At 39.9% G+C, this 26,855-nt stretch overlaps 1 protein-coding gene across 1 annotated transcript in view; it reads left to right on the top strand.

Moving 5' to 3' along the window:
- The window catches only part of HECW1 (HECT, C2 and WW domain containing E3 ubiquitin protein ligase 1), a 251,826-nt gene that overhangs the window by 88,865 nt on the left and 136,106 nt on the right, over positions 1-26,855 (top strand). The window contains exon 3 of the mRNA XM_030445676.1: positions 7,290-7,397. Coding sequence (XP_030301536.1) covers positions 7,290-7,397 — 108 coding nt within the window. The remainder of the gene's footprint in view (positions 1-7,289; positions 7,398-26,855) is intronic.

Below are 26,855 nucleotides of genomic sequence, written 5' to 3'. Positions count from 1 at the left end.
CCGGCAATTAAACCGAATAACAGACGCTCTCTATTAATCTCTCTCTCTCCTTGATAGGGAAAGGAGAGAAAATAAGGGCGAGAGACTTATGGGTTGGAAACTAAACTACACAACTTTAATGAAACAGTAGTGATAAATAGGTAAAATTACTAAATATATACAAATATACAGGAAAATGGATACCACATTCCTCCCCCCTTCCCCCCAATAACTCTCACGTCACCACCGAGGCTGTAGGGCAGCCCTGGGAAAGTCCAGGCTGGACTCCTGGAGTCGGCAGTAGTCGGGAACTGGAGGCAGGAACACACAGATATGGGCTGGCACGGATCGGACCACAGGCAGATGAACAGACAGGATCCTTCCAGGATGCCGAGAAGGAAGGGAAGCAGGAAAAGATCTGGCTCGGCCCACGTGATGCCTCAAATTTATACTGAGTGTGACGTATATGGGATGGAATACTCTGTTTGGTCAATTCTGGCATCTATCTTGTCTGTTCCTCCCCAAAGGAGGGCTCAGGTGGGACCTCTGTGTCCTCCTGGACGGTAAAATGTTTTCCTCAGAGCTGAGTGTCCTTGGCTCTGCACACCAGTCTCTAGCAGTAACTATAAACATCAAGTGTTATCAATCCTAGAAACAGACACTGAGAAACTTGCTGTTAGTTTCAGCAAGTGCAGCTACTTACAAGGGACTTAGCTAAAAGCAAAAGTACAGAAACAGAAAACCACCTTTATCCTGGTCCAAACCAGGACAGAAGCTATAGAAGGAAGGATGCTAATGTAAAAGAAAGAATATTCATTATCTGCATGAGAAATCAGCAGAAGAATTAACAATGAAGTTTCGATCCACATTAGAACTGGATCTGTAGGTGTTGAAGTCAGTGGAAACATTCCTATCAACTTATATAATGATAGTAAGTATTTGTGGTTAGGTTTTTTTACTGTGGTATCTTTGTAAATAAGAAATTGGCATCTGCATCTTAAGCATACCTTTTTTATTAATAGTTCCTCTCCTGCAAAATCATGACTGTTTGTACAACTCTTTGGAAGGACAGGTTCAAAAGTCTGTGTTTTTCAATGCTGAAGAGTTTCGAAGGGAGCACTGCCATAGCCTGATACAACTCACTACATGGCTTGTAGAGGCTGCTGTCATAATTTGGTGTTCTCTAAGTGATAAATTGGGTAATAAGAGAAGAAGCATCAGAAGTAGGAAGCTTACCTTTGGCTTGCATTGGTATTATCTTGCAAAATACTTATATTTTATCAATAATCTGTGCTTTACAATATCCATTTCCTACAGCTTTCTATGCAAATTGCAAAACAGATCAACCAGAGCCTCTTTGTACAGAAAATTATTTTTAAAAGCATCTTCTATCTTCATATGTCTTTATAGTACAGACATACATATTGGCCAAAAGCACTGTTAAATTTCAAACTAAAGGAAATTTGTTCCTCTAAAGACTATAAGTCCTTCTGTAATTTCAGGAGTACAGCATTTCTTATTTATAAGGTATCAAGACATGAAGTGTAGCTTCTATTTTTACACCATAACTGCATTAAGTTTATGGGAACCAAGAGTTGTAATATGTAGTGCTAAATCAAATTAGTGATGGATAAGACACTGGAATAATGTACACAATTCAGGCACCTGTCTGATGTTGTTTTGCTGTCTCATGTTAATTATTGGCTTCTTTGAAGGTAGCTCAGGTTATTCTAAATTTTGTGGTTGTTATTCTTGGAGAATGTGGAAATATACCTATCAGCAAAATAATGTTTAAGAAGGGAGAGTAGGCTTTTTATCTCCCTCTTTTTTAGTAAAACCAAAAGGGTCACTCAGCTCTTTGTAATTTGAACACTATGAGGCAATTTGAGGAAGATGTGTTGACTATCTGTTTGCCTGTGAAAATTTCAAGCAAGCTTTCAAATACCAAGGTCCTGTCTGTTTAGTGTAGGCTGCTGACAGCACTTGGGGTCTCCATTACATTTTTTACATACCTTTTTGAGGGGTGATTTTTATCAACTTTGGAGCTAATTCCTCTGAAGAACAACATGCTTTTTGTAAATTGGTTACTGTCTTTCATCTGAAAGATAGCTTGCTTTGGTGGCCATGGTTCCTTATCTCTTCCCTCCTTCCCCCCCGTCTCTCTCTCTCTCTCTCTCTCTATATATATATATATATATATGTTTAGTGCTTGTATGTATATTGGGATCACTCATCGTGGAAGCAGCACAGAATATTTTTAGCAGGAAAGGGCTGTGCTTGGAACTATCTGGATTGCTGAGGACAAGCAGTCCATCAGGATTGCTACTGGTTCCCAAAGCATTTGCTAATCTTTGCCTCTAGCATGCCTTAGTCCCTCTGGCTGCCTGGTGCTTGGTCATGCATCACCTCCTCTGTTTCCTCTGGAGACCATGCAAGATGTGGGAGGTCTGACTGCTGCTGCTTCTGTCCTGCTGCAGCTCTGAAGCCGACTTCCATCTCATCAGCCAGAGGCAGCTGACACCTCTGTATGCCCCACAGCAAAGGAAGTAGAAACCAGTGTCTGCTGGCTCCCCATCTTAGATGCCCTCACTGTCTCCATTGGGCCCAGGACCAGCTGATGATGTTAAAAGGGCAGCAAATTCCAAATATTTCCTCATTTGATACCTTCTTTAATTAGTTAGCTGTTTAACATCTACAGAAATGAAACCACAGATCTCAGAGCAGTTGCAAAGTGCTCGTTTTTTTTCCAAGTGGGGCTAAACCCAGGCTATGCAGTGGAATTCCAGATAAGCAGAGAGCTGGTTTAATGGTTAATATAATTTCAGAAATAGGAGGAGGGAAATGCATTATAATGCTTCATTGGAAAAATGTCCAAAGCCATTAACTGCGTGCTGACATATATGAAAGACAACAGCATTAACTCTGCACTTCATTTTGTGTGGAGCTGAAACAAAGCATTTCACCACTTACTGTCAGGAATTAAGATGCAACATATTCTTAAGGTCAGTTCCTTCGTTAGAGGGATTCTCACTAAAAAGATGAAATAAAATTTGTTTTCCTTTGCATGTGCTCTTTAACATACCGTGTCATCTATTCACTTACATATACGGCATGAATATTGATAAATATGTGCCCAGATACATATAGTGTAATAAACAGTTGTCTATTTCACATGCAGTTTTTTTGTTAATGTGCTTACATACACTAAATCCACGTTCAAGGAATAGCATGTCTGTAGTAGTATCATCTACTAACTAAAACAGGTCAATCAGCTGTAGTCATACATTCCAGCCTCCTAACCAGTTTCAAGTACTGTTATTTTTAACTTGCCAGGGGATATTGCTTTCTTATCTTTCACCTTCCAAAAACACATGCATTCAAAACTGGAAGAGAAAGTTTTCTCTTTTGGGCCTGAATGTGTGTAATTTTTTGGAGTTAAAATTTGTCTGTCTTAAGAATCCCAACTATTGTAAAATTGAATTGGACTAAAAATAAGTTTATTTCTTTGGAAAGGTGGAAGTACCTAGCTTTCAAAGGATGCAAGCTAAGATCTGGCTGTGAGATGGCTCTACATACTGGATTTCTTAATCATGACATTTGTAAATGCGTTTTATTTACAAAAATTATTTTATACTTAAAGGCTGTGCTGCTCCTACTTGGGGAGACTTGCATATTACAGAGCTCCATGAACTCATACTAAAATAACTTTTCTACTGCCTGAGCCTGTATTTCATCAGTGGCCAGCTGTCCATAAATTGTGTGCACATGACTGGCTCCACATGCATGTGTCCCAGCCCTGATGTGGTTTGTGACCTGACCTTTTGCTTTGGATGCTGTCCTTCCCACCCCCACCCCCCTCTCGTGCAGATGGCACTCGCTGGGGGCAGCTTGTTCCAGCTTCCCCAGGGTCTCACCTCTCCACTGTAACCATAGGCCGATTTGCTTTCCCCTTTGCTTTTTCCCTTTAGGATTCTTCTACCTTGGACATGCAGATGGAGAGTGGTCCTTTTGTTCAGCTGGAGCAAAACCTCTTTTTCCAAGCTTCCTGCATATTTCCAACCAAAAGGAGGAAAGGGCTTTCTGCAGTCATCCCCCAGTGGCTCAGCTCAGGATAGGGATGTTTTTGGGTTTGGGGGTGGGCATATTGTTGACATCGCTGTCAAATTAAACAGACTGCATGCTGCAGAGTTCACGCTGCCTTTGTGCCAGCTGCAGGAAACAACCAACCAATGCAGCTGGCTCCCACAGATACTATGCATGAATACAGCATTTTAAATCTGCTTCTGGGATCTCTTGTGCCACTAAACTCTGGCCTAATATGTCTCTGATTTCCTAAGCAAGACCATCCAGTCTAGTTTAGCTAATCCTTCTTAAGCAAATGTAGTGTTTTATAAACAATATATCTTGAGAAACAGTAATTACCCATACATCTTAATAACATGGCAAGCATTGGAGCATCTCCAGCAGATTACAGAAATATGACAAATAAACGTCACGAGTGATTAAGCCAGAGAGCAGAATGCATGAACTGAGGGATGCTCTCTATGCTTCATCAGGACAGGAGACTGGGCAGAGTTTCCAGGCTCCAGCTCGGTGCAACATTTCAGTATATGCTCACCTCTAATTATAAAATTTTTCCCTGCCAAGGCAAAAAGGACAATTTATAGGTTTAAATCTCCTTGTGTATGTATAAGTGTTCCTATTTTCACAGAATGATGTGGGAAATTCTGGATCATCTATATGCGAGATGGTCTTTTACTGAAGGTAGTCATTACTAAGCTGAGAGCAACAATGTATACTTATCTGCCCTTTTTTGGATATATAATTTGGTATTTAGAAGAATACACAACCAGCTATAAAGTCCAGAAGAAGAACTGAAATCATACCAAAGGATTTTACTGTTGAAAGGTTACCTCAGAGATATACTACATGAATGTGCTGAAAGATTTTCACTTCATTACAGAGCAGTACAGCTTCAGTACAGCTAGTGAAATAATTAGTGCCAATTAGCAAGTCAGAAAAGGGAAGATGTATTATAGATAGAATTGCAGTACATAATTATCCATTGCAGTCATTAATGACCTCTTTAATATGATTTATGTTGTGACTCCCTGGAGAGCATCACAGGAGTTAAGTGTTGGTAGCTCACTTACCTTCCTTCTTTGTGTACACAGCTGTGTAAAACCAACAGGACAACATTGGCATATGCTTGCTGCTTTATTCTTTCAGTTAAAGTGTGCTTCCCTTTGATTTGGAAATCTAATTTGTTTAACACTAGTGTATATATATATAAAAATAATATTAGTCAGAGTTTCTTGGCTTTGTCGGCTGGGCTTCCTTGTCTGCTCTGCAGTTGGTCACACCATTAATCCCTCTTCAGGTACAGTGTCCCTTATTGCATGGTGTCATCTTTTTTTTCTTCTTGACCTATGTGAAAACGAAGGAGTGCTTCATAGTGCTTACAAGTAATATATATTAACACTGGATTGAGTGCTTCACACATTTCCTCAGCTTTTAGAGCAACTAATAATGTAACTGTCTTCAAAACTGAGTCTCAGCGTAATCCTGGACTGTTTCTGTAGCAGGGTTGAGTTGCTTAAAGTGCATTTGTACAAATCTGTGTTAAAATTAAAACTGTCCTCATTGCTGAGAGAAGAAATCCAGGAGGTTGCTGGCTGGTCTCCGCAGGCAGAGATCAGAGCCCTTTGCTTTGGCAGGGCACAGGTGTCAAATCCATTTTGCCTCCCTGAGCCTGGAGCAATGAAACCATGGCTGGGCCCATCCTGGGTTGCTGCTCCAGCAACTTCTGTTTGCGGCCATTTTGGGTTCCCACAAGCCACTGTCCATGAGCCCCGCTCCCCTCTGGCAGGCTGTGAATATCTGTGTATGTCTATTTTGGTTTTGCTGCACTGCTTGTGTTTAGTGACAAGTGCTGGCCTGTTGTGGTGGCAACATGTAAGTTTTTGCTTGTTTGAAAACCCATTGTAGATCAGTCTGTGAGGCTGGGCCTGGGGCTGCAGCATGGCCTCACTGTCTGGTTTTGGAGATGTTGCAAAAATGAGAGTTGAGAACCAGGCCTTGGCCTGGAGGCCAGGATATGGTTGCTCACATCTGCACCACACAGGGCTTGCAGATTGGTCTGGAAAAGAGGTTGTTAAAGCAGTCTAAGGACTGAGGGAGCTGGGGCTGTTCAGCCTGGAGAAGAGGCGGCTCAGGGGAGACCTCATCGCTCTCTACAACTCCCTGAAAGGAGGGTGTACCCGGGTGGGGGTTGGTCTCTTTTCCCAGGCAACTCTCAGCAAGACAAGAGGGCACGGTCTTAAGTTGTGCCAGGGCAGGTTTAGGTTGGATATTAGAAAGAATTTCTTTATGGAGAGGGTGATCAGGCATTGGAATGGGCTGCCCAGGGAAGTAGTGGATTCTCCGTCCCTGGAGATATTTAAAAAGGGACTGGATGTGGCACTGGTAACTGCAGCAATAGTGGATCAAGGGTTGGACTTGATGATCTCTGAGGTCCCTTCCAATCCAGTCGATTCTATGATTCTATGAAAATGAAACTTGGAAATAGACTAAAAATTTGTTCGAGGCCACTCCTCAGGCTTACTACCCATCTGCTTTTTGTTTACACACAGCCCTGTGTGTGCAAGGCGGTCGCTTCCTCAGCCTTGGCTTTGAGCAGCTTTTTAGAGATTATTAATTTTTATAAATTACTCCTTGACTACTCCGAAGATCAGCTTGGTAGTCTGACAGCTGCAAATTTCTCAAAACACCATGAGGGGGACAGCATTTTGTTGTCAGTAATTTGGTTTTGGAGGCCAAGAGATATGAAGGTAGCCAGTGAGCAGGATTTTTCAAATATAATCATCCTTCACTGTATGATGCAAGAAATAACGTCATCTGTTGGGATACAGATTTGTGTAGTATAGACACCTACACATAACTATTTTATGTGGGGTTTTTTTTAAGAAAGGGTTGGTGCTAGGAGAGGATTAGTTTTGCTACCATTCTCCGTTACAGCTAGAGAATTATGTTTAATTCATCTATGTTAAGCTAGATGTTTTAATTTCTGAGAGCTTTATAGGGATGCATTTTTAAAAATTACATTTCAGGAAAAACTGTGATTTGTAAGAAGACCTGCAGCTTTTAAAAGTATAAATGAGTGAAAAAGCTAATTTTCTAACATGTGGTGCCAAGCTGTCTAGCAGCTCTAATGCTCTGTCAAGCGAAAGGTGTACTTTGAGCCTGACTCTCTGCTATCTATATATGTTGTTGTAACAGGCTTTTGATGAAACTGTTTTCTTTGTTTATAGATGAGGTCTTGTCTGAAAATTTTTTGGACTACAAGAACCGTGGTGTCAATGGCTCTCACCGTGGTCAGATCATCTGGAAGATTGATGCCAGCTCTTACTTTGTGGAGCGTAAGTATTTTCCAAATCAAGCTTCAATATAGTTCTGTCACTGCAGAAAGTTAATTGAACAAATCCTTTAGAAAAGCCAAAAAAAATTACCAAAAATTTTGAATGTATTGAGAGGAGCAGAACATTTTATTGAAAAAGCCCCCACAATTTCTACAAGAAAATAAATTTTGTGGACATAGAGTGATTTATGTACTATTTTTATACAGTTATGAATAAGTGGTTTTATCCATTTGCTGTTATTTGGACTAAATCTACTAGTTAGCTACATTACTAGTTAGCTGCATTAATGTTAATATGCTATTAAGGAAAAGAAGAACTCAGGCACAAACTTACTTCAGGAAGATTCATACTGAATTATTTCAAAGACTTCATGGTGGATCCAGTTTCTACCAGATCCAGGTGGATTCAGCAGTGAAAAGAGTTGAATTCTAAGCATCATCTAGACTGACTGAAAAATAATAATATGTAGCTGCAGCAAGAACACTGATTTCAAATTAATTATTCCTCATTATATCCATATATTACCCACAGCATCTGCTGTACCTTGCACAGCAAGTTAACATTTCCAGGCTTGGTTGTCCCACATCCCTGACAAAGTGAACCTGACTATTCAAGTCCTTCCTCTTTTCAAAGAGTTACCATGTGCTAATGCAAATAAAATTTATGGTTGCTTTTGGAGAAGAGAAATAGGGTACTCAAAAGATTGGACTGAGATGTATAGCAAAAAATCCATGGTGAAAGAGCTACATGTATCTTTAAAGAGGAGTTAAACGTGAAGAAGCATAGCATCCAACAGTTTCAAATTTTCAGTTGTACTGAGTTTTTCCAATTATCTACATTAGCCTGCTGGGCAGACTTTGAGAGGTTTGTAAAAACATATATAAAGTGCATGACAGGCAGGTTTAAGACTGCCTGAACCCGAGAGCAATTGAGGGAATCTTTGATATAACCTCAATTTTAAAGCATTTGGAAAGGATGTGAATACTTGATTAGATTAATATATGACTTTGACCTTAAGTGTTCAGTATTATCAGCGATGCTACATTCACACATTTTACACATACTCAGTCCTAGAAATGGGTTATCTCTTTGCAGTATTGCAGGCCATTGCTGATGGCCTGTAATTCCTAGTGTGAATTTGAGAATGTTCTAAAGAATTAAGGAAGCTGCTGAAATGTCTACAGGATATACAAGATGCTTTTATCCTATGTTTTGAGAAATACTTTTATGGTAAATGTTTAATATGTAAGATCAAGCTTTCTTTTAGCTGTTAAAGAAGTGTGAGGAGGAGATGTGAAATCCCCGAACTGGGTTTTGAAGAGGCAGGTTCCTTGATTTATTGAGCAAGGATCAAAGTGGGACTGGGCTGCCAGTAGCTTTTCTGCCTAATCCACAGCAGAAGAGACAATGTAAGAAATGGTTAGGAGAAAGCCTCTTCAGGTGAGCCACTTCACAGTAAGAGCTCAACTGCCCAGTGAATTATGTCAGCTTAATTAGTTGTTCCCATTAGCTGAGACATAGTAGCTGCTAATTGATTGTGTGTACATTCTTCACTTGCCCTACTGTAAGAAAATGCAACTTAGCATTAACATCCTTCACTGATACTTAAAACTGTGTCATTCTACAGTTTAGTGGGCATCCCGCACATGAGGAGTTGTTGCCTCCTGGTAATGTTATGCTGCCATCGTTACGTTGTGAATCTGAGCCCTGAGATGAGGTCCAAGCACTCATCACGTCATTGCTTTGTCCAGAATTAAAATGGGAGAAGATGAAGTAAGCAGTAGTAAATAACAGCACGTGAATGCTCTTAGAGCCACTTGACTATAGAAGTGGAAAGTTAAAGCAGTGACAAAATGTTGATGTATGTGACTTTTATACATCTGCAGGCATATTTAAGCATTCCTGCTCGTTGTTTGAGACATATATAGAATGCCTTGAGCTTAAACCAGCAGCAGACGATGACAATGTTTAAAGCTTATGGGTAAGAGTTAAGAGATACACAATCATGGGAGATATTGTTGTGGGTGTCTGTTAACAGACCACCAAACCACGAAAAAGTTGTCAGTAAGGCCTTCTACAGACAGCTGGAAGTAGCCTCAAGGTCACATGCACCTGGTGCTGATGGGTGTTTTCAGTCACCCTGATATCAGTTTAAAAGATTACACAGACAGGCATAACCATTCCATCAGGTTCCCTCAGTGCATTGATGATAACTTTCTACTGCAGATGATTGGAGAACCAACGAGGAGAGGTGCAATGCTGGACCTTGTATTAATATAGAAGGTCTGGTCACAGGTGTTAAGGCTGAGGGCAGTCTTGGCTGTAGTGACCTTGCCATGTTAGGGTTTATTATCTTTATGGAAAGAAGCAGGGTAATAAGTAAAATCTCTCCCTGGGATTGTAAGAGGACTCTATCTCTTTAAAGATGTGCTAAGAAGTATCCCATGGGCTGGAGGTGTAGAAGGTAGGGAGGCCCAAGTGAGCTGGTCAGTAGTCAAATACTACTTCCTCCAATCTCAAGATTTTCTTAATAAAAGGGAATTTCCATCAAGTATTTCCTCAATAAACGATCAAGTAGAGGAGGCAGAAGGCTTGCATGAATAATTAAGGGGATCCTGAAAAACTCAGATGGAATACAGAAAGTTACAGTATGTGGATAAAGAGTTTGGTTAATTGGGAGGATTATAGAAATGCTGCCACGGTATGTAGAGACTCAACAAGAAAGGCCAAAGCTCTCTTTGAACTTAGTCTGGTTAGGGAGGTGAAAGAAAATGAGAAGAGCTTCCTCAAATGCATACCAGTGTTCCTTTGCAACAGTGAAATTCCCATAAATGTGAAAAAAGAAGCATTAGGGACGAGATGAAGTAAATAGAGCGCTATTACTCATTTTCTGTATTTAAAATCTAGAGGCATATATAATTTGTTTGGGAGTATTTTGTTCAAAAGCCTTAATGTTCCCCAATTAGTTATTCTTTATTTCCTACACTTTTGAAAATTAACAAGCAAGTAAAATATGGCACTCTTAACTATGTAACCCGTATCCATTATAAATAAAACCGCTATTTAGGTACTTAACAAAAAGCCTGACATTTAATCACTGTGGATAGTAATTTATATGCAATCATCCAGAACCTGGAATAGGAGCGAGTAAAGGCAAAGGTGGCTGGAAGTTATTTTCTTTGTGCTGACAGATTATCACAACAGAAATTTTCAGTCAGACCCAGCTGTAATGATCATTACTGGCAAAAACCATCACCCTGGAGAAAGGCACTACAGATTGCACACATGCTGCCAATATAGGCAGAAGAAACTGGTAATGGTGTGAGAGATTTGTGGAAGTGCATCAGGAGTGATGAACACAAAGAAAAGCATGGCAAAAAATTAAAACCATTTTTGTGTTAACAGTGTTTCTTGTATGTCTTGCAGAACTGAAGCTCTGCATTTTCAGATGCTTCTCAGTTCTTTAATCTGTGTTTTCACATTATTCTCAGTGGGTTTTCCAGTCTGAATCATTCAGGGTTATTTTGTCAGATAGATTTAAAACCTCACTAGGTTAAGAAAATTCTTTTTGTGTGGCAGGTCAATTACAGTGTAAAATAGCTTTCACTTTTTTGGACAATGCTTCTATGTTTTGGGATCATTCGGGCAAAATACATGTTGCTTTTGAATTTGCTGATGGCCTGGTTTAAGACCATCTAGAGAACCTGTCAAGGTTTAACACTTGGCCAGGAATTAAATGAATGACAGATGCTCTCTATTAACCACTTCAGGCACAGTTGGTGTGAGTGTGACATTAGTTATTAATGGATGAGCCCTGTTGCTTTTCAAAACCAAAATAATTTCTTAACGTGTACCCATACAGAATGTTCAGATACTATTCAAAGTTTGTATTTGTTTTATATTCATCTATTTTTTTTCACCTTGAAAAGGACTTGTATCTTTCTCAGAGAAGTGTATGCTTTTCCACTTTGCATATCACATTTGGACCATAATGTTGCCAGACAGTTACATAATTGGTGTGAGCCAGGGAGGGAAACGCTTCCAAATTACAGCACAAATGCCAGCAGAACAGAACTTATCTCTTATTAATATCCAGAAAAAAAAAGGAAAAAAAAAATGCCTTAACAGCTGCTGAGGCAATGTTGCACTATAGGCAGTTATTAATTTCTGCAGAAATCCAGCAATGTGGTTTTTATGTTGGCCAGTGATGAACAGTAAGCACCCACTGTAACCATGAAATGGTTGAGGCTTTGGGAGAGGAAGGAGGAGGGAAGAGAGGGTACATACCACTAGAAAGTTATTCTTCGTGCTAAGGCTTGGGGAGGGCACTGCAGTAAAAAAAAAAACAGCCTATAATGGGTTTTCCAGGAAGGTAAACATGCTGTGCTTTCCCTGCAATTTCTGGTACACTTTTTTGGCTTAAATAGCAATACAGAGAGTGTGCAAGAAACTATTTCCCTGAGGTGCTCAGCATTGTTCTCTAAGCATGGTATCAAATTAGCACATCCTTAATTTATTTTTTTTTTTAATGCTATTCAGAATTGCACTTAACATTAGCCAAATACCTGGGACCCCTGTTAATCTCCTTGACTTTACTACCTGGCAACTAAGAAAACCCTTTCAAAATCATGCCACCAGTCATCTGTGTGGCACTTATATGTGTAGGCTTATGAAGCAGTTGTTTGTTTAAATTTGTTGCTGTGTTGTTTCTGCCTTTTTATTAGTAGCAAAGATGGATGATAGGCCTTTCAGGAAGCAGAATATATATTTATTTATTCACATTGACTAGCCAGGAAAGAATGGTTAAAAAAAGCATGCAGCTAACACAAGAGGTTTGAGAGGTACATCTGCAGGTAAAACACATATGTTCTGAGTCATGGTGGATATATGCTATATAGCACAGTGATAGTGAATTAAGGGCTGGACTTGATGATCTCAAAGGTCCTTTCCAACACGGATGATTCTGTGATTCTGTGATATATGTTTGTGTTTATAGAATAAGTACAGAAACGTCTCCAAAACTGACAAACAATCTGCCCTTTCATCTGTGTCTGTTTCCAGAAAATAGATCTTTTGCATTGCTTTAGGAAACCAATATAAAGGCCACTTGCAAAGCATGAAGGGTGTTCTAGCCTCAAATAGTTCCAAATAAAAGGCACAACAATATCAACAGAAATTTTAATAAAGATGGAGTATTTGTGAAGTTTTCCTTTTCCTGGACAGGCTGTTGACAAATCCAGCCAACTAAAATAATTTTCTGACTCCATTTTTATTACCCCAGTGTTTCTCAAATCATATGCACTTCACTTTATGGAAAAGTGTGAATGGTGGAGATACAGGGATGAGGCTGCTGAAGCCTGTCCTGTTGTACCTTCGAGCAAATTAGAATATGCTGCATTACTTTAACCTTCAGGAGTCCACAGATGGTAAAAACTGGACCAGCACAGAAGCATCTTCAACAGTGTGATGACTATTTAGCAGAATGGTTGAAAGTGTCAGAAAAAAATCAGATACAAAACAAGAGGAGAGACTTGTGCCCCAGAAGCAGCATCTTCTGCTTGTCTCTCTCCCATGGAAGACAAACCATTGTTTTGATGTTCTTTCTCTTAATCTCTTTGCAAAGGTAGTAGTCTAACACACTAACTGATGCTTCTTGGTTACCTTACACCCTACATACAAATTTAAATTTCCTCCTTCTTTTCCTGAGCCAAACACCCTTGTAGGAGTTTGATATTCATATTCAAGCCAGGCTTAGCTTTGGGAAGGGGAGAACAGTCTGATTGTGGATGGAGGCATTTCCCAGATCAGGGCTGGTGAGGTTCCTCAAGAGCCTTTTACTTTTGATTCTTTAATCAGCCCTTTAATCTTTGCTGTTGCATTTCTTGTTACTTTTTCTCTTACGAAGTCTTTCTGTGCCAGGATTGAAAGCAACAACCTGCCATAAGGGGAGATACAGGTTGATCCACACTAGACATTAGACAGCTATTTCTCAGCTTCCTGCATGGTTGCAGTGTGGTAGTTTAACTGAGAGACTTGTCTGCAAATCAGATTTTTCTTCTCTCCCTTTCCACAACTTGTGTTGACACTTGGACATATTTTGTTTATATATATTTTGATGTCAGAGCTGTTTGCTTATCTATTCATACACGGGGAAGAAGATGCTTGTGTTATCGCATGCATGCTTGGTTGACACCATGTTGGAACAGCCAGGCTGGTTACCAAACTATGGCACTGAGTGTCACATCAGTCTCTTCTTAAAAACCTCTAGGGATGGAGAATCCACCACCTCCCTGGGCAGCCCATTCCAATGTCTGATCATCCTCTCTGTAAAGAATTTTTTCCTAATATCCAACCTAAATCTCCCCTGGCAGAGCCCTCTTGTCTTACTGGTAGCTGCCTGGGAGAAGAGCCTGACCCCCCCCCCCGGCTACACCCTCCTTTCAGGGAGTTCTAGGGAGCCATGAGGTCTCCCCTGAGAGCAAATTTACTACTTCCAAATTTAAGTAGAAACCATCAGGCCACACTGTATCTGGCAGTGTGCCATAGGGAATGGTACATCTGCACTTTGGGTCTGGAGGAGTCTTTGGCATCTGTAGATGCCAAAGTTTGAAAATAGGAGTTCCCTTTCATGTTCATTTTGCTCTTCCATTCATGCCAGCAAGATCCTCAGGCACGTACTTGCCTTTGATTCAAAACTCCAGTGCATGTTTCTGCTTAGCTTTGGTATCACTCAGAATACCAGAATGCATGTCAAGCACTTGAGGAAATAAGGAGAGGTTCTGGAAATCCAGTAGCTTTATTTTTCTCATCTATCCTAGCATTTGATAAATCCATGAGCAGATATCTGCTGGTGTGGTGCTTTGAACATTGGATGTTGGTGCTTTGCACAATGGGTGCCAAATTCACCATGATTTATTTTAATGGATTAGTACAGATGAGATAATGTTTCACAAATCAACCCATTGATAATCTCTATTGACACTCAGAGATTACAGTGTCATCTTTGATTTGCAGATTAGTTAGTATTTGCCACTGTTAAATGCTTCTAGAAGTTTCTTTTGGATGATATTGTATAGGGGTTTGGTGGAACTGCCTTGGAAGATAGCTCCCCTTTCTTTTCTCCATTGCACAAGGGCTCCCCTTGGATACTTCCACTGGGTGTGTTTCTGAAGCTGCTGCAAGCCAATCTGGTCCCCACTGAATTCAGTAAGAATTGCTTGCATGTGGCTGCTGCATCCCATCTGGACCAGCACCTTTCGTGTACAGCCATGCACAAAGAGCCAAGGTGCAAACTTTGACCCAAGAAGTTTTATCTTTGTAGAAAAACAGAAGACAAATACATTGGAAATGGGAAGCAGCAGTGATTGGAAGGGTGCATCAATTTGTGATATTTACTCCAAAAGAATGGCAAGATACTGAGCTGTGTTTTGGTTGTTTTCTTGTTGAACAATAATAATAATAATAATAATAATAATAAAGTACTGTATTCTGGTGTTTATAGTTCACAGATGCAAAATCTTTCAGGAGACACGGATTGTCTTGTAAGTCTCAGATCTCAGCACCATAAAACTTGAATATTTCTGATGATGGAGGGGATGGAGTCCCAAAGGACCTGGGTCTCTAAGAAAAGGCAAAGTTTCATCAAGGGCTTGCCTGGGAGAGCAAGCTCAGCTGCTGGTTTATTGACCAAGCCTATTGCTAGTTTAGAGGTCCTAAAGAATAGATAATTATCAGAAATTTGCTGTTTCTGATTTTGGAGAATTTGATGTATTTTTTGTAGTCCTTTTAAAGCATACTGTGAAAGTAAAAAATCAAAACAGAACTTGGAGTGTGTGTATTAAAGATAATATTTAGATAACATTTTTTCTTCATTTATTGAAATAGTAAGCTTGCTTCACATCTAAAAGAAGGCCTGTTCTGTACCTCTTTGTAGTAGTGAAGCATCTAAAGGGCTCTTCTTGGATGTCTGGCATGGCACAGGAAAATCTCCATATAAGTGGAGACAAATCCCTTCACATACTACAGAAATTTTGTTGCTGTTATTGTCCTATTTTGGCAAGCCATTCTGTCTCTCATGCCTTGTAGTGGTTATGGCAACATTTATCCAACACATACAATGGCTTTTGGACAATTTTATTCGACAGGTCAAAAAAAAACTTATTTGACCTTCCATGAGGAAGGCAAAATTACACCTATGTCACCTGCAGTAACTCAGCCTGCTGCAGAAAAAGTACATATATGACACAGGAAGCCTTTTGGATAGCTGGATTTTTTTGTTACCTAGCTAGTGAATCTCACTCTGTCATCATTTTACTCCTGGCCCAGGGATTCCTGCTATAGGACTGCCAGATGTCAAGAACACCATTTATATCCAGAATGGACTTACTCAGGGTGTGGGAGGTCATCAGGGATGAATTACTTTCTCCCTGCAGATTTCAAACACTTTTGCCCTTAAGAGCCATTTTCCTGCAAGGTCTTTGAAATACTAATAGGATCTTGAGAGCCTCAGAAGAATAGTGTTTTCAAGCTTCCAAGATATTGTCCAACTCTTTCAATACTTCAGATGTCTTCTTAACATATTTCAGTGCTTTTTATAAATGAAAAAACCCAGCACCCTGCAGTCTTGAAATAGGTGCTTTTGCTGTAATTGTTTATTAATTAAATTTTCATAATGATGCTTCTTTGTCTTTCCCCTTTCATTATATTATCTATGCTAATTTCATTATGTGTTCTCTCATTAAGAGTTGTCCTGCTTTTAGATTTTTTTCTGAGTCTCCTTTGTGAAAAGCAGCTATTACAGTGAGGCTTAGAATAGAATAGAATCATAGAATTGCTCAGGCTAGAAAAGACCTAAAGATCACTGAGTCCAACCTTCTAACCCTATGACCCTATTCCTGATGATCCACCACTAAGCCATCAAGCACCACGTCCAGGTGATTTTTAAACACATTCAGGTATGGAGACTCAACCACATCCCTGGGGAGGCCGTTCAGTGCTTAACAACCCTTCCTGTAAAGAAGGAGTAAACAGCAGTGTTTATTCCAAGCCTTTAATTTTTCATTTCTCCTTGGCAGCAGAGCCTGTGTGCCTGACAGGTATTTGTTCATTTCTGAGGCCGCAGGATGAAGAGCTATACTGCTGATCCACTTGCTTCTCACTCTGGGCTGGTTTAAGGCAGCTTTCCATCATTATACTGCATATGCTGATAATCTTGGTTCCTTGTAGTGGCTCTTTCACACTGTAAGAAAGATATGAATATGATCCTTCAATAATCTTGGGTCATCTGATCCAGCTTGCAGCTCAAGGCTGGTCTTGTTAAAGCAGGTTGATCCAGACACTGTTTAGTCAAGTTCTGAGTGTCTTTAAGGATGGAGTTTCCCTCTGGTCAACCTGTTCCACTGGTTTTCTACCTGCATCAAGATTTACTTTTTATCCTTACAAGTAATGGATAAAGAAAGGGCATACTTATACAAGGATGTACACCTTTCTTACTCCCTGCCCGAGGATTAGGGCACAAATACAGTCTGGGTGGAGAATGTAATGAGAGTAGCACTGAGGAAAAGGACTTGGGGGTGTTGGTTGATGAGAAGCTCAACATGATCCAGCAATGCGCGTTTGCCACCCATAACACCAACTGTATTCTGAGCTGCATCAAAAGAAGTCTGGCCAGCAGGTCAAGGAGATGATTCTTCCCCTCTACTTTACTATTGTGAGACCCTACATGGACTACTGTGTCCAGTTCTGGAGCACAGGAAGGACATGGAGCTCTTGGACTGAGTCCAGAAGAGGGCCGTGAAGATTATCAGAGGGCTGGAGCGAGCCCCTCTCCTATGAAGATGAGCTGAGAAAGGTCTGATTGTTCATCCTGGAGAAGAGAAAGCTCCAGGAAAACCTTATAGCAGCTTTCCATTACCTGAAGGGGGCCTACAGGAAAGCTGGGGAGGTTTTTTTTACAAGGGCTTATAGTTACAGGACAAGAGGTAATAGCTTTAGACTGGAGGAGGGTAGGTTTAGGTTAGGCATTAGGAAGAAATTCTGTAGTGTGAGGGTGGTGAGATGCTGGCACATGTTGCCCAGGGAAGTTGTGGCTCGCCATCCTTTGAAGTGTTGAAGGGCAGGTTGGATGGGACCTTGAGCAACCTGGTTTAGTGGGAGATGCCCCTGCCCATGCCAGGGAGGGGTTGGAACTATATGTGCTTTAAGGTCCATTCCAACCCAAACTAGTCTATGATTCTAGTAAAAAAATAATAATAATGTAACCTAAATGTAAATGCATCTCAAGCATCAAACATAAGTCATGAAACAAGTCATCTCATTTTCAAAGATGGTCTTTCTCTGTGCCTCTCAGTTTATCTCCTCCTGACCCATTTCTCTTGCCTGTCCAGGGGGTCTAATGAGTTCAATAATTATTTTCATTCATTGGAAGATTCAGAAAGAAATAATGAAAAATATCTTCTTTAGAAACATCAAAGGGAAAAAAATCTTATGTATAAACCACACAAAGATATCAGGAAGGGAATTTTTTTTTCAGAAGAAAATAATTTATATCATAAGACACAAAATAGACTTCACTATGAAGTACATTGCTGCTATGTTGCAAGCATGAGGCATAGCTGGAATTAGAAGTAAGATGGGCAACCCATGCACTAGAATTTAAGCAGTGTTCCCCCAGAGACTTAGGAGCAACAGAAGTACAAAACTAGGAAAGCAGAGAGAAAAAATACAAAGAAAAAAGTACTCAGAATAAATTTGCAAGCTCATGGATAAGGTCCCATGATTCCTGATGGTCCCTTTGGGGTCTGCAGGCAGATCCCAAGGAGATGAGCTTTTGGTGCAGCCCCCATCTCATGCACACCTCTCTCCTGCCTCCAGGTTCAAAAATCAATCTATGCACAGACAAGTATCTTAACACTGGTCTTCTAGCACAAGTGTTACAGGTATGTGACTGCACTTCTGCATCTCCCTCACTATTCCCTTAAATTAGGACTGCAGTCTGGAACACAGCAAGGTGTGTCAGGGCCATAATAGATTGTTCAGAGTCTCAGTTTATCTTTCTAACTTGCTGTTCATCCAAGCTGCCTATCAGCACTTCTTGAGGGTTTATAACCTGGCAACTTTATAACCTGGCAACTCTGGGTTACTGCAGAGATCCTCGATAACCAACACCAGCTTACATGTGATTAACCTCACTGGATCATTAGGTAAAACTTGAGCATCAGCTTTACTCCACCACCAAGTGAAATGCCTACAGTGTATTATATTGTTGTGTCTGCTTAATTGCTGAACAAGATGAACAAGATGTAAGGATAGAAAAATACATTTATTGAAAATAGAATGCAAGCTCATTTTTATGATTTCGCTTTACAGCAATGATCCTTAGCTTCTCAGGTATAGTAGCTATGTTTATTTCTGACTTCTGAACCTCTAAAGTTTATTTTAGCCTAGAGGGCTCCAACAGGTACATTTTTCCAGTTCCTATTGATAAAGATGTTTGCCTGAGTTGGAGTGAGCCAACCCCACTCATGTACTAAACACTGATTACTTTTTTTTTTAGTTTGTCACTGTGGCATCTCTTGGTTGTGGGAAGAGACTGAACTATTTCCTTCCCTCCACTTGCCTTTGATTTCTTGATTTACATGTAAGTCATGTTCTGTAATTACTGCAATTCTGGATTCAGGCTTTCAACTGTTTTCCTGTTTACAGGATATTATGTTAAGCTTTATGAGCTGCCTGTGAGGAATGTTAAAACTACATAGCTAATAGATTCAGCATTTTCATTTCCCTTTGTGAACTGCACAAAGTCTATACATGACAGGTCACAAAAATGAGAACTATATTTTCTGTACCAGTATACTTTGGTATTATCCTTTCTTTTCTGTTTTTTCCCAGCTCCTCCTTAGCTTTCAAAGAATCCATCACACACCCTTTTTGTGTTAAGGTGAAAATGTAAAAGGAAAGGCACACAGTGATATTTTAAATTGTAGGGGCTCAGTTCAGAGGCAACCATGGGAGAGTCATCTGTGGTGTTTAATATTATGCCATCAGTCAGTTGCCTGTGTTGAGTTTCTGCCATAAGTCATCTCTCACCACCACGCCATTTTGGGGGTGACCATTTGATTACTGGCTTTGTAATCAGTTGTCCCTTTGACTTGAGGGCAAAAAAATGAAACTTACCCAGTTGGCAATCAAGCAGATGAACCAAATTTCTTAATATTTCTACCATAAAAAGGTAGACAATTCATAGACAGAATGAGTTAAAACTAAAAGGTTAGTTTAAAGCTTTATTCTGAAAGCTGGGGCCAGCTTTTTCAATGTTGCTTTGAAGGAGCCAAAAAAAATGACAAAATTCTCATTACTCTTTGTAAAGTCTCTCTTGTAGTCAGTCAGCAGTAGAGCAGAACTTTTACATCTCCAGCATCCTGCACTGTGTTTATTGTAATATGCAGCCAGTGGTCTCTGAGTCTAGGGAAAACGTGAAGATTAAGCCATTTTTGAATAGCATGAAGAGGCTCTTTTGAGGACTGCGGGCAGCTGGCCTAGGGGAACTTCTAGTTGTTTTCTAGAACATCTCTCAAAAAATCCCCTCTGTAGTTGTATCAGAAACATTTAGCAATGCTCAGAACAGGGACACGTGTGACAGTGCATGAGTTTAATAATCTATTTCCATGTCCTTCAGTAGGATCTCAGGTAATTTGCAGTACATTGAAACTTTAACAGATTTAAGAAGGCCATAAATTAAATGAGAAAAGGCACTTGCTCTTGCAGAACAGCTTTTCAAACAACAGGATCTGGACTCCTCCAGAACTCAGAGGTTGAAATCCTGCCCCTGCTGCAGTTTAGAGAAGTATCTGTTTATTTAAACAAGATAAGGATTTCACCCAAGAGTATGAGAATTTGCTGTTTTAAAAATACTAAATCTCTCCCTGGTTGTAGAAAAGCATGGATTAATTTATATAATTCCCTTTTTCTTTTTAAACTTTTACAAGAAGAAAAAGTAACTAAATGAATTGCTTCTAGGCTGAAATTTTCTGTGATGGTTTAAAGCCAGTACATGAGCTGTGTCTGAGCTGTGAAACCATGAAAACTGGGTTAATAAGCAACCCTTGACACAGCCTTAACAGTAGCGCTGCTAACATGCACCTCTGAAATTACTTTTTCTTTATGAAGTTTGCTGAGCTTCTACAGTGGATTAAAAATCTCATATTGTGATTTCTTTTGTAAAAAAATGACTCAGTTGAAGCCTTTTAACTATATGTAGTATATGCAAACATAAAATTTCCACCTCTGAACTAGCCCATTTTGGTATTGTGCAGTTTGGAAAGTATAATCTGGTTTTGCTTTAGCAGATCTATTTGTTTTTCTACATTTCATAGGTTTGGTGCATTTGAGATGCAATGAAAAGCTAAACAGTACTTCTGTGACATGCGTATATGATTAAGATGACTTGTCCATTTTTTTCTTTACCTGGCTGTTTTCAAACAGAAAGATTGCAGGAACTGTAGAAATATTTTAGAGAAGGGCAGCAGGACTAAGTGATGTGGATGTGAAAGGAACAGAATACAGCTGAAGAAACTAATTCTTTTGGAAGGAAAATGAAAAGAGGTAGGTGTAGTCTCTGTCCACTGAAATTAGTGGGAGGTTTTCTGTTGGCTTTAATGATATGGATCAGACTTTTGACAGCAAGTGTAGAAGAAGGATATAGTTCAGGTGCTGGAAAATGTTCAGAAGGGTAAATGAAAAAAACAAAAATAAATTAAACACGAAATGTGTTATCAGTTTTTGTTATGCCATGGACTAAAAGTTACCTGGTCCTTCAAACCACTCTGATTTTATAAGCCAAAATTTGACAAGGTTGATATCAAGTTTCCTATGTGCTGGCAGCTGACTCAAACTACTCTGTGAGTCCTCTCAGAGGGCCGAAAGACAATCCCTTTAGGTAAAGCCTCCAACCCAGCAAGAATGTGGAAAAATGAACTGTCAGAGCTATAAAAAAACAATACTGGAAATACATTCATCTTGTTTGGAGTCAGAGTGTGGCACTCAGCAGTTGGCTGCCCATGACAGCATTATGCAGGTGGACAATGTACATGCACATATGTTTTGTTTGACAGAGTAAATTGACATGGTAAAAATCCACATCTTGTGCTTGCCTTTTACTCTGAGGTAAATTTCTATATCCTCAAAGCCTGTGTGAAGCTTCTGATCTGTAATACACGTGCTAGGAAAGGATTTCTAGTTCAAAACCAACAGGCTAGGTATTTTGTGTGCATGAACTAGGATCAACCTGTTAGTTTATGTGAGGCGATGTCAGTTCACAGCAAGTGAGAGTTCAAGTATTTCATTTTGAGACTAGAAATTCCCGGAGGTAGCAAAACCAATACAAAACCCAAAACCAAAACCCAAACCAAGAAAAAAAAAACACAAATCAACCCGAAAAACCACAAACCAATCTATTGCAAAGCCATCCTGGAATCATTGTGTCTCCTCTTAGAATTGAAAATAGAATAACCCAGTAGGACAGCTTGATCCTCTCCTGTGGTCTCAAAACTTTATTCATAGTTCTCTTTGACACCCTTTCTTTTTCATCTCTCATCACGGCCAAAGTAAAGATGTCTACTGGTGATAGTCCATAAGAGGGATACTTGCAAGAAAAATCCCACATTTACAGTAAATTTTTTTTGTAGATTATTTTTTTTAACTTGAGTGAACTAAAACATGTTACCTGCAAATACCTTCTTGGAATTGTATGACCTCCTTGGAATTTCGAGTTGCATTTTAAAATACATAAGCTACAGAACTGTGAATATTGGGTGGGGCATAGCCCAAGTGTGGTTTTGAGCACCTCAACAAATGAAATTGGTTTCAAGAGGCTATTACAGCTTCTGTAGGGAGGGCAAAATTTCCTTGATGTTAATGAAACCCCACCAGCAGATGTAAAGAAACTGCTTGGTTATTGCACCTCTGTTATATAGTAAGGGCAGATAGAGTTTGTCTAGCAGTGTACCTGTTACTGTTATCATTGCATTGTTGAACATGACCATTTGCACCCGGAAAGAGCTCTCCTCCTGTAGCAGATGGTCCTTTCCCTCCCTGTGTTGGGTTTAGGCACCTACAGCCAGCCAGTAACTTTCAGGTCCACTTTCCATTCCTTGCTACTTCCTTCATGATTGCTGCACAAGGTGCCAAATACAGTGCTTGTCTGCAAACCCTTCTTTCTAGGACGAATTTATAATGGGAGTGACAGGGTTACAGCCCAGGAGTTTTGTAAAGTACAAACCTGTCTGTGGTTTAGGGGTAAATAGCTGTAGGGGACATCTGAACAAACAAATGCTTTAAAAGAAATTTGGAATGTACTTTTCAATTTTAGTTTGACCTGATTGCAGCTTAAGTAATAAGTAGAGTTTAATCCTGTGGTGACCTGCTCAATCCAATCCCTTCAGTTGAGTAGAGAAACATGTGAAATGCCTTACCTCTACAGAGGGCAGATACACCAGCCACAGCAAATATCTCCAGGGAATTTCCTGCTGGTGAGGTACTGTGCTCTCAGATGCCAATATGCTTTGGTAGGGCCCATGCTGAAGGTCGCCATGAGCATTGCTTTGCAGAAGACTTTACTTTTCTTCTATGACTGAAGAACAGATCTGTTATAAAAACTGGCTATGGAAGGACTAAGAAACACTCATATTCCTCTCTCCTTTGGGCTGGGTTGCTGGAAGTATAATTATCTTCATTTTTTAGAGAAGCAAACAAAGTAAGAGAAGAGTGAAATGACTTCTGCAGTAAGTCAGTGACAGAGGTTCAAACAGAACGAAGATTTCAGGCCTCAGAGTGTTTCATCTGAATGTACATCATGTGTCTGCCAGAGATGGCAAAGCAGTGGCCCAGGTTCTGCAGGACACTTGGGGTCTCCAGCCTTCTGCCAGGCCCAAGAAGGTGATGCCCATCTTCTGGATGGCAAGGAAGAGAAACAGCATTTTCCTTTTTCCATGTTGCCATGTATAGAGTAGCAAAGATTGAGAGCCTTTTGCTTGGGGCTATAGGAGGCATCAATGTGAGTGCCAAGATTAGGATTCAGTGTCCAATTTTTATGTATAAAACTGGCAAATTAGGGGGGAAAATCATACATATACTGAAGTATAAATTAGCGGGAGAACTTACTCCAGAATCACCTTTTCTAAGCTATTACTTCCTCTATTCAGAGGCCCTTTGCTTCTGCTTTAGATTTTGTCTAAATTCTCTGCAAGCGTATTTCTGAGAAACAGTGTTTTAAAAATAGTCTAGATTATCTGCAGTCTGGACTGTGTAGTCATCCCACTGTGTGTTGTCACACCACAGCTGTTGGGTCTTACTCAGGCTATTGATGATTTGCATTTAGAGTTTCCCTTTCACAGCACAGCAAATCCCATGGGAGTAAAGCATGCCATGGGTGGAGACCTTAGCCTTTACTATAAAAAAAATTAAAATAGTGATGTTTTTCTCTCCGTCACCTGTGAGTGTGAAGCAATTTCATCTTGGATGGGCTTGAGCAGGATGGGAGTTACTGCTGGCAGGAGGGCAGCTCTGAAGGCTGCGAATGTCAGCCCCAGACAATGACGTGAATGTCTGTGGGTTGCACCACGGGTCCCAGCAGTGACAGGCAAAGCCAGAGAGAATGTGCTACCCACCTGGCAGACACCTGCAGGTGACAGACATACTGGTGCCTGCATACACTTTTTTAATCAATAAGAACTAATAATTACATGAGGATAAATACATGAAGATAATTACATTTCTTACAATACCCATATGTATTTCTTCATGTATTTTGCTACGGAATAAAGTTCTTTCACTCCACAGTATCTTGCCTAGGCTGCCTATGATTCTGTGTTCCCTTGCTTGTTTAAATGTGGTATTTCCATTCCTTTTTATTCCAGTATACGTGACAAGATAGTGATATTTTTAACCTGCACAAATGCAGCATTTGTTTCGTAGTAGTTTTTCCCCACAGTTCCATATTTTTATTATACTTGAAGACAAATGCACTCATCCAGTGCTCTCAGCCTTAGATTCACTGGTCTTTTTACAGTCAGGGTATTTCATCTTGTCTTTCAACTTAATGTAGCCTATTCATAGCCCCTTCTTTTTGCTGATCTTGAGTAAAGTACTTCTGGGCTTTAAAAAGTCATGTTTCATTTTGTGATTACGGCTATTCTTTCCCTAATTATTAGATTGTAAATAAAAGGTGAACAGAAGTTGGTATTTTAGAAATGAAAATAAGGCGTTGAAACTGGATTTTGCAGACAGACCTCTAAGGTGAGAAGCAATAACAGATATAATACCTCCTTCTTGGCAGCCTTTTGATCCTTGCCTTCTGGTATTTTTGTCTTAGAAATTCCCAGGGAAGCTAACAATAGGTATTGTACCAGTAACACCTAATCAAAATGTGCTATCTCAAGCCCATGTACTGTACAAGTACATCTACTGTAAAGTAGCTTAACAAAATGAAGCAAATGAAGTTACCTGCTTTCTCCTTCTGCAGTCAAAATTGTAGAAGGAATCACAAAAGTCTCATACTATGCTTCCTATAGAACTTCATGGACAAGTTTCAGAAGAGCAGCAGTTTTTAATGGGTCTATCTTTGTCTTTTTAAAAGAGAGCAGAGAAGCTCAGTGCTGTGTTCTGCCGTCCCATACAGCTGTGCATCAAACTACAGTTGAAAGCAGAAATCTGTTCCAATATGAAAACTATAATTTTTCTCAGGATTAGGGATTTTCGTCCTCCTTGCTGATCTTCAGAAAGCAGCGTGTAGATTTTTAGATGTAAATCTGATTAATTCTATCCTTAAATCTCATTCTGATTTAAATATTTCTCAGTTAATTCAGACACTGAGCCCTCCAGAGCCTCCCTCACAAGACATAGACACCTTCTTTCTCTCTCTTTAAGATCTTGGACACAGCTTGACATGATTTCTGCAAGCAAAAGTGCATATGAGTTCCTTCCTTGAATAGGACCAAACTTACAGTTTATACATAGTTTGCTGCTATGCACAGTCTGGAAGCAATAGACAGGTGTTGGCATTCGTAATGGCATGCAAATATATAAAAGCATACTTAGACCACAGTCCCAGTTCCTAGGAGAGGATTTGGTTGTGCTGCCTTCTCTTTACTGCCAAACAGAGACCTGAGCAGCTCTGAGGAAGGAATGGTCCATGCCACATGTGAAAGGCAGCACAGAGGCACTAATGTGTGTGTGTCTGTCTCCCTGCAGAGAGGTTCAATTCCTCCTCCCTTTAATTTCTGCAGGAGGTGGTGGCAAACATAGCATCACCATAAGCAGAGGAAATTTTAAAACCTATATTTCACATGCCACAGTTAATATGAGCTGATATTGGAGGAGAAACCACAGTAGTGAGACTGATCAAGGGTGTGTGAAGCTGGAATGGGGAGGCCTTTTCTCTGCATGATGCATCTTAACATGGCTGTCAGCATCCAAGAACTATGTCTTTCAAAACAACTGAACTTTGGGGAATTTTGGTCATCAGGTAATTACAGGATAAACACCTGTGGCTGTTTATCTCACACTTGTATTTAATAATGTAAAAAAGTATTTAGAGAGAGAATTAAATATTGTTCACAGCTGTTCATATCCTTTCTGCAATGAAAGGAAAAATAATGTGGAAAGAAATAAAATACTTGCAAGATGATTCAGGAACCAGAGTGCCAAAGATCACAATCTCTGCTGCACTGTTATTATGTTGTGACTGCCCTTTTGCCTTCAGTAGAGTTACTGTGCCAAAAGACAGGTGCAACTGTCCTGCCTGAGGTCAGGGGAGAGGTGAGGACCTGCCTTTCCTTGGGTTGCTCCCTTGCACATTTTCATTCCCTTCAATGCCACTGCCTGGAATATACTAATTTTCTTTTTGGTCTTCCAGGGTTTTCAAATTATTCTCTTCCAAAAACTGTCTGCAAATAGTTCTGTGGTGCAGTCAGGAAAGCCAAGAGTTTCAGTTGTCATGCTTGCCATCACATTCTTGGTACATAAAACCTATTATCAGTTGCCTAAGAATCTCTTTTTACTCTTATCTGCAAGCACTTACTTCAGGCTAAAGTATTTTTTTGCTGTCTTCTTTTACTCCTATTAGGATGTTTGTACTATAACAGCAATGATCAGTCTTTGTTGTATGATAACATGCATAATTCTCTTAATCACTCAAAATTAGGTTTTTAATGTGATGATTAGAAATAGCTGCAACAAGCAATAATGTGCTTAAGTGTAGTAGGTAACTGTAACATTTTGAGCACTAGGAAGCTGCTTCTACGAGGGTTTTGAATTTTTATTTAGCCACCTCAAATTGACCATTTCTTGCTTCGTTGTCATGGAAATATTAGGCTAAAAATATCTTTAGATATGCAGTAGAGACGAGGAACATGTACATACTGAGTCTGAAGTGTGATAAATGTATTAATAAAGAAAAGTAGC

Source organism: Calypte anna, chromosome 2 (genome assembly GCF_003957555.1).
Source record: "Calypte anna isolate BGI_N300 chromosome 2, bCalAnn1_v1.p, whole genome shotgun sequence".
NCBI classification, from domain to species: domain Eukaryota; kingdom Metazoa; phylum Chordata; class Aves; order Apodiformes; family Trochilidae; genus Calypte; species Calypte anna.
This window is presented reverse-complemented; position numbering and strand designations above follow the sequence as displayed.